At 35.9% G+C, this 13,576-nt stretch overlaps 1 protein-coding gene across 1 annotated transcript; it reads right to left on the minus strand.

The window, feature by feature from the left end:
• Positions 1-792: 792 nt before the first annotated feature.
• Positions 793-7,233, minus strand: LOC108985153 (ABC transporter C family member 3). Its single transcript, XM_018957342.2, has 10 exons — positions 4,613-7,233; positions 4,365-4,451; positions 3,622-4,272; positions 3,251-3,415; positions 2,485-2,779; positions 2,155-2,369; positions 1,730-2,035; positions 1,505-1,568; positions 1,178-1,417; positions 793-1,064 (listed from the first exon to the last, which is right to left on the minus strand). Exons 1-10 carry the CDS (start codon positions 7,010-7,012, stop codon positions 958-960), a joined length of 4,530 nt encoding a protein of 1,509 aa, XP_018812887.2. The 5' UTR covers positions 7,013-7,233; the 3' UTR covers positions 793-957.
• Positions 7,234-13,576: the final 6,343 nt, after the last annotated feature.

Here is a 13,576-nt window from a genome sequence, read left to right on the forward strand (position 1 = left end):
AAATTATAAACTACAATAAATTTATTCTTCTTTTTAAATATAATAAGAACTATAACAAATTTAAAAGTATTTTTTAAAATTATTATATTATAAATATAAAATTTTTTTTTATATAAAATTTTACCATCTATATACATTTGAGATTATTATATTATAAATTATTAGATTGTAAAAATAAAAATAAATATGATTTGTTGGAGGTTATTGAAGATTATGAAAATAAAATAAAAATTAATTAAAAAATATAAATAATAAAAAATAATAAAATTTTATTATTATAAAGAGTGTGATGATTAATCAATATAAACTTTAAATTTTGAATGATTAATTAAAAATAAAAAAGTTACGTTTTAGTTAAAATTTAAAGAATAAGATGGTCAATTCAATCTTAATGCTCTTAAAAATTGTAATGTTATCTCGTGGGCATTACAAGAAGACCAGCCCAGTTTAGTTTTTTTAATTATAAAAAGATACAATTTGTTTAAAAGAACTAAAATTTTCACATGGCAGTCAGATAGTCTATTAACTGTCACGTGTTTTTCATTATTGGTAGCAAATGGGAAGTTACAAAGGAGGAGTTTCAGGTTAATCACACAACGGTATCTCGAATAAATATTGCACAATGAGCAAATTTCAAAACAAGTTATGTATATTAATCGACTTTTTTTTTTTAAAGAGCTTGCACAAAAATTCTTCCCAAAAATATTTTAAACCCGTGCTTTACACTTGTTAAGAACTTTCAATTTCAATACCATTACCCATAGAACAAAGAAAAGAAACATTATTGCACAATGAGATACGATAAAATTCCATTGAATCATATTCATACATAGGCTACATTTTCAAGCATAAAATGTTACAACTTTTATTATAACTTTTGTTACATTATTGTACAATGAGATACAATAAAACCATTAGCTGTCGTATCCTACCTAACTAAGATCAGCTGCTTGGCCATTAAAAACTGGAATTCGACCGCACAGTATACTCAGCCACAAGTTGAGCAAAAGACGATGACTTGTTTTCAAGCAATCTTGCTGGAGAATCATATTCCTCAATAAGCCCTGCACCAAGATTACAGAAAAATTAGCTTCAGGCCATCAGATTACAACGAAATCATTCAAACCATGATTCCATGAAAATATGGTGTAGGAAGAAATCATATGGCCATACTAACCATTATTTAGAAGCAAAACCATGTCACTATCAATAACGGAAGTTATCCGATGTGCAATGGTAATGACAGTACAGTCGGAAAAATGTTGCCTGAGGGTTTCCTGAATCAGATTATCTGTAGCCGTATCGACGGAAGCAGTAGCTTCATCAAGCACCAATACCTTGCTTTTCTTCAGTAGCACACGTCCAAGGCAGACCAACTGCCTCTGACCCATACTCCAATTCTCTCCATTCTCGGTAACTGCAAAGGGCCAATATAATACTTATAAGTAATAAATTTCCATAATATACTTCAATGCTCTATAAAAGAGAAGCTGAAAAGACAAACCAGCAGAATCTAGTTTTCCTTCTTTCTTCCTGATTTCATCTCCAAGTTGACACTTATCCAGAGCCTGAACAATTAGAGGGGTGAAACAACAAATACATGAAATAATTATATAAGCAGGTGCCACCCATTGAACATAAATACCAAAAGTAGTGCGTGCATGTCTGCTTATGGTGAAAGATTATAAAGACAATTTCTTTCAATTAGCAAAGAAAGAAACCAACCCACCTCCCAAATTTGTTCATCTGCATACTCTTCAAGCGGATCCAGGTTGGTTCGTACGGTCCCTTCGAACATGGTTGGATCCTGAGGGATAATGCTTAGTCTAGACCGCAAATCATGCAGTCCGATCAAGGAGATATTAATGCCATCTATCATTATCTGACCAGCAGTGGGTTCAACAATCCTGAAAACTGCTTGTATGAGCGTGGTTTTACCACTGCCGGTTCTCCCTACAACGCCAGTTTTCATTCCTCCGGGTAATGTGCATGTGAGACCTCGCAATACAAATGGCATATGCGGGGCATACCGTACCTACATTTCGCCCATTTACATTAGTTGGAACACCACACTATAAAAATCATGGCCATGAACAACCCCGTACACAATGCCACGGTTTTTGGGATTAATAATCAACTTAGACTTGAAAGTACCTGCAGATCTCGAATATCAACTTCTCCATGTGATGGCCAAGAATGATCTGGCCGGTTTTCTTCTGTCACAAGAGGTGGCTCACTCGGGATGCAAGTGTATTGAAGTATCCTCTCAACTGATATAATTTTATTCTCCAGTTGGCAAATATTCCATATTACCCAGGTTTGTAAAATGTTTAGATTAAGTCCATAAGTCACGGCCAAGCCCGCAATACCTTTAGAGAAAAAGGAAAAAAACAAAGCAACAAATAGGCATTGTTCATGTTCCTTTACAATTTAAATCAAGAGCAAGAAATATTGTTAGTGGGACACCAGATGGAAATTACTCACCTGGATCAATGACTCCCTCAGGAATAGAGACTAAGAAGAACAAGGAGAAGGCAAATGTGATTGAAGATAACATATCCAAGCGAAAGCACAACCATTCCATTGCACCAGCTATATGGAACTTTGGTCGAGTATACGCATCCGTAAGTCTCATACTTGTGTCACTAAATCTTGATTCTTCATCAAAGCTCCTAATAGTTGTTGAGCCTGAAATTGTTTCAGCAAAATGTTGTATCACCGGAGCTTTGCACACTCCAACTAATCTTGCTAGCTCTCGGGCAGAAGAAATGTAATATTGCTGCATAAATAATGATTTGTAAGAACACCTATCTCCACATGAAGATGGTAATGATACATTATAATACACTACACAGGGCATTGGCTATGATGGATGCTTAATGTTGATAGCTCTTTAGATAGCTCTAACCAGAATTTCTTAGGTGCAAAAGACAATACACATTACACAGCATCATCCAGCACCTCGGCAAACATCTATCTTAAGAAAATACATTTTAAACAGGTATTCATTCATCTAGCTACTAGGTGGAAATTTCTACATAAAAAAGACAGCCAAATTTTGCACAAAAGGATTGGCATTTAATACTTTGTTTTTTTAAGTGACAATTAATCTATTAAAGCATGTAGAGGTAAATAAAGCGGTATAATGTACACATGCTGATATCAATTATGCAATTTGAGATGTCATTTGATTAAAGCATGTTTCGGCATAATATGCAACAGAACTTCCTGACAAAGCCAGGTGGTATACCTGATACCAGATACAGGTTGCAATGACTGGGATAAATATGATGAAAACCTGCCACGCAACTTGAGACATCACAGCAATAATTCCAAGGAGCTGGATCGTAGAGAAGGCAACTGCCCCAGTTTGAGATGCAAGGTTCAAATCCACAGCACTTTGGTCTGTAGAAGCCTGAAAGGAAACATAACGAAATTTTAGAATCTTTTTTTACATGCATTATATCAGACTCCAAGAATGCGTGTCCATGTTTGCATGCGAGAGAGGTGGATGGAGACTGAGATAGGATTTCTTAATATGAAGAACAATGCTATATGAAAATTGTAAACTACATCCATCGGGAAGTAACGAATGAAGGAGTATAGGATTCGTCCACTTACTCTGTTTAGGATTCGTCCACTAGGAGTGGCATCAAAAAATGACATTGGGGCACGAAAAATGCAAAAGTGCATTTTATTGAAAAGTATAGTAGCTGTCTTGTACCCAGCCGTTACAAGAAACGTGGCCCTCAAAAGGATGCACAAGGAACTTCCAATGGCCAAAGCAACATAGACAATTATTAGAGTAGAGTTATCAACTGCAGGTTTCACGTCCTGCGAGATAGGAGTTGCCCAGGCCATCCAATAATTGCTTCCAATTTGAAGGAGCTGAAAGAGAACCTGTGCCAGCAATATAAAAGGCACAAGAGCTCCTCCGTATGCCATGGTGATATATTTCCAATAGACTGAAAACCCAACTTTACCTTTCTCTCTCTCTTCTTCTTGAATAATTTGTCCTTTTGATCCAACTATGTCATCTTCTTTACCATCTTTATTATCTTTATTTTCTTGTTTTTGAACAACCCCATTAGTGCTATCCATATTCCCCACTTCCTTCCTTGTACTTGTAATTTCAGAAACTGAACCTGCCACAGCAGAACCGAGAGCTGACAAAGCTTTCTTATGCGCGCCCACAAGTTCGATAAAGTCGGATCCAGCATTAAGGATATCATCGTACTTTCCAGCTTGAGTAATTCTTCCATCTTTCATGACCTAACAACAATTTATACACAGAGTTCACAGGCAGCCATAATTTTAGCCCATAAATGAAAATCTGAAAAGAAACTAAAATGCGAATGGCTCACGAGGATAAGATCAGCAGCAGGTAAGAACTCCACTTGATGAGTAACATAAATAATTGTTTTTGAACTCAAAAGGCCCAGCAAACATTCCTGCCATATAGAAATAAATGTATTCAGAAAACGTTTTGGAACCACCACAGTAAACAAAACAGAATAAACTGCATCGGTAGGTCAACATTAATGACCTTTTATGCATGATAAATTAGAAACTAACCTCCTCTCGACTGAAAATTTATAGGCAGGTAAATTACCTTAAACAGATGGGATCCAGTATGGGCATCCACAGCACTAAAGGGATCATCAAAGAGATAGATATCAGCATCTTGGTACAGAGCACGTGCAATTTGGATTCTTTGCTTCTGCCCGCCACTCAGATTGATTCCTCTCTCCCCTATGACTGTCTGATCCCCAAATGAGAGAATTTCTAGGTCCTTCTTCAAGGAGCATGCTTCAAGGACCCTCTCGTATTTTTCTCTTTCCATATCCTTACCAAACAATATGTTCTCTTCTATCTTGCCACTTTGTATCCATGGTGACTGAGCAACATACGCCTTTGTTCCACACATCTTAATGATCCCAGATATCTTGGGGACTTCTCCCAGGATACATGAAAGCAAACTGGACTTTCCTGAACCAACAGTCCCACAAACTGCAACCCTCATGCCATTTTGCACTTTGACATTTATATCTTTCAACGTCGGATTAGGGGAAGATAAATCCCAAGAGAAATTCCCATCAACAATCTCTATTGTTGTATCAGAACCACCTCTAGGAAGCTTCTCTATAACATCAGACTGCAAGTCATCAAGACGAAGAAACGACGCAATTCGATCAAGGGACACTTTAGTTTGAACTATCATTGAAATTGTATCAGGAAGACTATAGATGGGCTCCTGAAGAATCCTAAACGTTGCAAGTGCAGATAAGATCTTGCCCGACTCAAGTGGGATCCCCATTAGTATGCAAGCACCAAATGTGACCACAGATACAAATGTCGGGGCACCCCAGAAGACAAACGAGGTCATTGCCCAAGTGTAAACAAATTTCTTTAGCCATACTGACTCTGTGTTCCTGAGCTCGGTAATTCTAGATAGAAACTTCATCTCCCATCCTTGAAGCTTGAGAATCCTCATGTTCCTCAAAATCTCAGATGTTGCCTTCATCCTTCTGTCTTTCGATTCCATTATCTTGTCCTGAAATTTTTCCTGTAATCTTCCCAAAGGAAAATTTGCCAACATAACAAGTATTGTTGCAACAAAAGCCGCAACTGAAGCAAGCCCAAGATTTTTATACAAGATTAACAACGCAATAGCAACTTGCACAAGGACCATCCATGGATCGTGCAAATACCAAGCGAAGTCACCTACCCTCTCAGCATCAACGGCCATGAAATTGATGATCTCCCCACTAGTGTGACCCTGCTTTGACTGGCCTGAAAGGGTCAGACCTTTATTGTAGAGCATTGTGACCAATACTGCTCGGACCCTAATTCCAACCTGTTGCACCCTAAAGAACCAGTGCCTCTGTGAGATGCATTCCACAAGTTTTGCAGCAAAAAATACTGAAACGAGAACATAGCCTTCACTCTTGAAGTCCCGGCGCCCATTGAGGTATTGGACAAAAGTGTCAATAAGATATGGCCCGACATAGGTAGCCAGTGTGTATACAATCACAAGAAAGCCTGTCAAAAGAATTTCCTTCCATGCCGTGAAGATTAATACCTTCACCAACTTCAGTGTGGTCACTCCCTTATTTGTACCACACTCTGCCTGGAGCTTATTCCTAAAAGTTGGAAAGGTCCCAACTACGCTATCACCAGTAGCAAGTTGAGGAACATCCTCAATGTCTAATGTCTTCTTGTTGCCAGCAGCAATTAGAGAGCCCATCCAAGAGAACGTAAGGATGCTGAAAATCCCAGCATTTGAATAAGGGGTTAGAGTTTCACCCCCTTTAGGCTTATTTGACTCTGTTTCATGAGTTGCACTAGAATCACCATTCAAAAGAGGTTCTTCAAGAAGGGTATCTTCGCCCTCATTCTTCCCAAAGAACCCCACATAACAGAAGAACAGAGCCATGACAAGGGAGACGATATCGGAAACAAAATATTGAAGGGGTAATTTAACGCGTTCTCTGTAAAGAACGATGTCTACGACAAGGCTATAACAAGAAATGGAGAGGTAGAAACCCCACCAAACTCTCAGTAAAAACGGGTACTTTGTTTCACCTGAATTAAAGGATGGGGAATGCAAGTAGACACAAACTGCACCCCAAGCGAGGGTCCTAACCGCTAAATCCAGAAGGGTAACAAGCCCTTCCTCAGACCAACCATTTCTATACCAATAAAAGTAATTCAATAAACATAAGACAAGACTAAACACGGAAACACCCAAACAACAAATTAGAGTTAGTTTATAGTACAAACTCCGGGTGTTCTTAAACCTTTCCTTTGGACCTTCACTGTGACCCGCCCTGAATTTCTTGGACACCCACGAGATGGTCAGGACAAACAACAAAACCAGGTGTAATGAGCCAGAAAACCCACGTAGGAAAACTGGTTTGAGGAGAAAATCAGTACCCGAGTACAAGAATGAGGAGTAGTAGTGCAAGAACGAGATTGACATACCGTGCTTTGACGAAGGAAGAGGTTCCATTTTCCGTTGGGATTTTTGTGGAGGTTTTTCTGTGAGATGGGTGTGCAAGACCTCGGTGGATTCTATGTTAAGAGCAACAGATTTTCTCGTGTATATATAAGGAAAGAGTTTGCGGGCATGGAGGAACAGAGTCCAAAATTCAGAGAGAGAGAGAGAGTCAAAGGAACCTTTCCTTGAGCGTCGGATAACGTGGTGAGCAAGACTGGGAGGTCGGACACTGCAACGAATGTGCTGCCATGCAAAATGACAAACAAAAGAAATTTTCTTGTATATGATTTATTTACCGAGAAAACAACTATTTACCGACAAGTTGATGATGATGGCGTTGTGATTTGCATGTGTTCATTCCGTGGTGTGCTCAGCAAGCAAATTGACCATTAATCCAGGACCATATTTTTAAAATAACAAAAATACTCTTATTTTACACTTCATAAAAATATCATTACTGATCTCTCATTTTCTTTTAAAAAAGAAAAAAGTAGACATGCATGCGGACAATGTTTTTAACCTTTATTTAATAAATGTCTCATGAGTCTCGTGAAAAATAACCACTTTAAATTAATATATATATATATATATTTTTTTTTTGGGTGTGGAAGTGGGATTTTAAGTACAATTTTGGAACTTCGATGCTTAGAAACGAGAGAAATAAATATTATAATATAAATTGGAAAATAATAAATGAATAAATAAAAATTGGAATATTAACACTTGAATATTGTGAAAGATTATGATATAAAGTATAAATTGAGGTGGTGGAAAATGGTAGCCGGGGACACCAGACTATGTTTGAGTGGAAAATGGTAGCCTTGGTGTGCATAAAAGGGCAGATAAGGCAAAAGAGTGGCACCGTGAGAGTCAACAGTCCACATTAAATGGGCCCCTTTTGGATCAGATTTTCAGCCACTCTTTTAGTAAGAGCAACGTGCGCTGCACGTATGCCCAGTTGATTAATATAAATTAAAAATTAAAAAAAAAAGTACAAAATAATAAGATTTCGTTTGGTTGGTTAATTCATTTTAATTTATCTCAATTTATCATTATAATTTTTTTAAATTTTAACATAAAATATAATAAACAATTCAATTTTTTCAAATCTCAAAATAATAATAATATTAAAAATTAATATTCTAACAATATTTTATTATCTCAACTCAACTCACTTCAACATGTAAACACAACCTAAATGTGATGGTGAAAAAAGAAATTTAAACAAAATTTGAACAACACATATAAAGTGAAGAAAGAAGTATAGACTTTACATATAATTTAGTATCTTAATTATTTATGTATATAATTACAACAGTGAGAAGTTTAAGAAGAAAAGATTTTTGAGTGTTTATGACGTAGTTTGATTTATAGGATGGGCAAAGAGTACGTTGAGTTTATTATAGCGCAGTTATCCATATTGACTCATTTCTACGCGCAAGTACATAATCCATTCATTTTCTAAAATTGTAGTTGCAATATTTGCTAAATATGGTAGATGCTATTGTAATAATAAAAAAATATAAAAATATAATGCATTAAATATTCTACCTTGGCTGTTTGTTTGAAAAGATCAATAGTTGTACAATTCAATATTTCTTTTGCTATGAGTCCAAAGATAACAACCGCTATATATCCAGTATCTTCCTCTACTTTTAGATAGACTCGTCAGCTAAAATTAATGAGAATATTAGTAATTGCGTAATTTTAACAATTACTATGTTATATTTATCATGTAATGAATGATCATTTAAAATGATGAGATAAAATGATTTACCGAGACTATGAGATGCTCATGTTTTTCAATTATAGAACACACTTTTTTCGTTGCAGTCATATCCAGTTGTTTTATTACAATTTGTACGAGACATGTAGTGGAACTTCAAGGTGAAGGAGATGTTGCTGATCTGGGCTGTGGGAGGCCTTCAGCGTCCCTTGAGATTGATTGCCTGCATCGGTGGCTCATTGTGTACCGTAAATTTCAGATGCGGATCGTCCTATGAGTTATCTCTTTTATATCAAAGCTTCAATCCCTCCTGAATCTTGCGTACTTTATTTATTTATTTACTTACAAAAGAAAATTTATCAATTATTACTATCATGCTCACTGTTAAAAAAAAATTATCGCTATCACTTGAAAATCAGAGAAATCAATAAAGAAATAAATTATTACTAATTTTTTTGTCCCTCTCTCTCTCATGAATGTGTGTGTGCTGAAAAATTGGAAATAACATTTCATTATTTCTATAGACTTTAATCAGATATTTAAAAATGTAAAATTTATTTTAGAGTATTTATTGTATTATTTGGTATGATTTTTATTTTTTGCAATAAAAAATTACTTAAAGTAGGTGGGATTATGCCGTAGAAATGATAGCTCCTGAGAAGTAGGACAACCATGTCGAAATGTTTTTATGGTTGTCGAAATGTTTTTAAAAATAAATTTATATAATAAGTTAAATTTATTATTTAAAAATAAAAAAATAAAAATTTATAAATCATTTGGAAATACTTTCCCTCAATTTCTTAAGATGTTATTTAAGTTAACTGTTTCGTCATTTGATGGAGTTCTATACTTCTATTGTATGAAATTATGAATCATTGAATACAATTAAAAGATATCTATATTCCTTTTTTCTTTTTTTCTTTTATTTATTTAAGAAAAAAAAAATTATAATGGTTTCTAATATGCGTTTAAATGAATTAAGTGCAAGAAATAATTAATGTGGGCATGCATTGTTTAGGTTGAATTAAAATCAAAGTGAAGAATATAAGATTTGGAGTAGATATTTATTCTTTTTTTAAAAAAAATAAAAAATAAAAAATGAAGATGATTCCAATAGCTTTAGGCCTTGGACTCACCATTCGATAAAATGGGAGAACCAAAGAAATGAATCCAATAAAGTAAGAGTAGTGGTACATTCCCGAGGGATGTAGCTAGCCCACTGAGAAAGGTAGAAAAAAGTTTTTTAATTTTTTTATTCATTTTTTTTATATTCTTAAATATTTTTTTGAAAATAAAAAAAATTCACAACATTACTAAAAAATACTTATTTAATCACTAAGTAAAAAAATAAATAAATTGGAACACAAATTCAAGACCCACATTCGGTGAGTTTAGCATTTTTCGTAAAGTAATAAATAAGGTATAGTTTAACACTCCTCTATAATATAATTTTTTTAAAAATATAAAGAGATTCTTTCAAATGTAACTTTTTTTTATATTTGATTCCTTATTTTTTATTTTGTTACATGAATTATGGAAAGGAAATTATTTATCATTATAAACCTTTTAAATTAATTTCTCTCTTTTGTTATTGATTTTTTATTAAAAAATATAATATTTAAATGATATGAAGAAAAAATTAGATGAATTGATATATAGTATATTGCAAAAATTAGTAAATAAAATAAATAAATAAATTTTAATAATATATCTATAGAAAAAAAATCCATTAAAACAACAGATTTGATTATTTTATTTGATCTATTATTGACATTAGAAGAAGAGAAACCTATGAGAGAGAGTGAGAGAGTGTGAGGTGGAGGAACACACGTGAGAGAGCATAGGGGAGCTGGGTGGCTCAGCTAGACATGGGGGTGGCTAGGGGAGGTCATTGGTGGGAGGAGGAGCTTTTGGTGATGGTGCGGTGGTCGTGGGAATGGCTGACGGCGGCGCTTGGGGTAGAAACCTGTGGGTTTCGTGCGTGGCCTAGGGAGGAGCTACGGGCTCCGGGTTAAGGGGAGGAGGAAGGGGGAGGTCAGGGGAGACCCTTGGCGGTGCTCGATGGAGCTGGAGGTTGACGACGGCGGCGCCACAACCGTGTTAAGTGAGGAACCCGAGAGGAGAGAGGGGTTCATGTGGGGGAAGAGGGACTGCCATGAGGGGCTGGGTTCGGTGGGATGGTGCTCGCTGGCGTGAGGGAGAGCTGTCGTGGTGGTCGGTGACATCGTTGGTGCCTCACGGCAGTGCGGGTTAAGGAGGGCGAATCCATGAAAGAGGGAAGCTATTTCGGGTGGAGGAGAGAGAGACTCGTGATTGCTGGGTCCGTGAGAGGTGGTCGCCGGTGGAAAGGGGAGCTTGTGCGGTGGTGGCTGGCGATGAGCGGCAATGGGTTGCTGTGGCTGGGAGGAGCCGAGAGAAACGCAAGGGGAGAGTGGTTGTTGTCTAGGGGAGAGGGAATACACTGGGCAGAACGAAAATTTAGGATAGAAGTAGGGGCAAAATGGGAAGAAAAAATATTAGACGAAAACACTGTTCACATCTCATTCGCACTTTATATATAAGTAGATATATATATATATATATATATTTATCATAGCCACTCTTTATATTATTATTGGCAGGAACCTAAAAAATAAGATTGATTGCAAACACAGTTCTTGTTCAATGTTTTCTTCAGTGATTCAATCAGTTTCTTTGCACGTGTTTGACTATGTTTGCAACTTAACCTCTTTTATACTTTGATGCCTAATTGCCATATGTCTACCTTACAAATACTCGTCACTTTTAAAATATTGTACATGACTATGTTTTAAAATGAGAAGTATTTTTTTATAAATACCTTATAGAACTAACACCACTTTATAAAAATATCTTTATTTTAAAATATATATTATGAAATATGTTATAAAATATATTATTTGCATATAATTACTCGTAAGTAAGATCATGAAGCTCCAAATCTTTTGATAGCACAAGAGAACATACACGAGCACTTTGTACTAGTGCATGAAACTCACAACGGTGGAAAGTAGGGGTGGGCAAAAACTCCACTCACTCCGACTCTGTCTGAACTTCGACGAGACTCCGACTTCGACAGAGTCGGAGTTTTCAGAAATCAAAATTGGAGTCGAAGTCCAGAGCCCATGTTAGTTCTAAACTCCGACCTATTTTTTATTTTTTTTTAAATCACATAATCAAAACGACGTTGTTCCACTTCAAGATGTCGTTTCGTTCAGAAGGAGGTCCAAAATGCAGGACCCACTACTGAAGTAACTAAACGACGTCGTTCTGCTTGAAGCGGAACAACGTCGTTTCATAAAGAAGGGGGTCTAAAATGTAGTACCCTTACTGAAGTAACTAAACGACGTCGTTTCGCTTGAAGTGGAATGATGTTGTTTCATGAAAAAGGGGGTCCAAAACGCAGGACCCCCTTCTTCCCCCCTCACTTTCACACAACACCTACAACTCCCTTTATCTCTCTCCTCTCCCCACTCTGCCTTAGCTCCCATGCCGTCTGTTGTCTCTTGAGGGCGCCACCAGCCACCTTCCAGAGTTCATGAGTTGATTGTATTTGTAAGTCACTCACTCCGTTTTCTTGTAGAATATTAGGATTTTGAAATCATTTAATTATCACATTTTGGGTTGAAATTTTTGCAATATGTATGATTTGTTGTTCATTTTAATGATTTGTTGTTTGCATTTCGATTTTTAGGCTGTTAAATTTAAGAATTGGGAGATTTAAGTTTTGGAAAAATCGGGAGATTTAGATTTTAGTTCCAAACAACGTTCGCTCAATTGTGGCTCGAGTGAACTTCACACAGATTGTTTGCTTGAGCCTTCGCTTGATTGTGGCTTGAGCAAACTTCACACATATTGTTCACTTGAGCCTTCACTCGAGTGTGTCTCCAGTGAACTTCACACAGATTGTTCGCTCGAGTGTTAGGTTGAGCATTACTTTATGGAAGATGTTGAGGCACTTAGTGCAACATTCTAGATATTAACTTGGTGGAAGATGAATTCTGGCAAGTTTCCATTCATTTCCTGAATAACCAATTATGTGTTAGTCATTCATATTACTAGCCTCTAAGTTAGCGTTTAGTACCGGAGGTTGTGTCTTGGATCCTTATCAGAGTTCATTGTCTCCGACCACCGTTGAGGCCCTCGTTTGCACACAGAGCTAGTTATGTTCAATATACATTGGAGTAGATACCATTCATAACAAGAGCTATAGGTTTGAATCATGTAACTTTATGATTTTAAATGATTATATACATAATTTTAATGTTCGCATTATTTAATTTATAATTTATATGAACTTGTAGACCTAGCTGTGAACCCCAGACTAATTGTAAATGATTAAGATAGATGCATCGTGGGATAAAGAACCACCTGGCCCCATACTCGTGAGAAACTCAATATCATCATGCAAAACTCATCAGAGTTAGAGGTGGAGATGAGTTCATAATGTGTCATATTTTATGTCATGTATCACTTGGTTGATGGTTTAGAAGTCTATAATTAAATGACTAAAGAAAATACAGTGCATCTGATCGGTAAAACTTCATGCAGGAAATTACTATCAAGTCATCGATTCAAATGCATTGACTGTCAAGACTGATGCGGGATTGTGGCTATTTGAATCAAATCTATGAAATTATTAATATTTTGGTGCTGTAAATTTAATTTTATTGCGAATTTGTAGTTTTAAATTTAAATTTATCGTTTACACACATTAAATCACCTATTTTTGTATTATACGTGATATAGTTATTGCATTTAAATTTTGGATCTTTTTACTTTTTTTTTTTTATTTTAAATTATTTGTTTACATGATTTTGTCTTTTTTTTTT

Source organism: Juglans regia, chromosome 2 (genome assembly GCF_001411555.2).
Source record: "Juglans regia cultivar Chandler chromosome 2, Walnut 2.0, whole genome shotgun sequence".
Taxonomy (NCBI): Eukaryota; Viridiplantae; Streptophyta; class Magnoliopsida; order Fagales; family Juglandaceae; genus Juglans; species Juglans regia.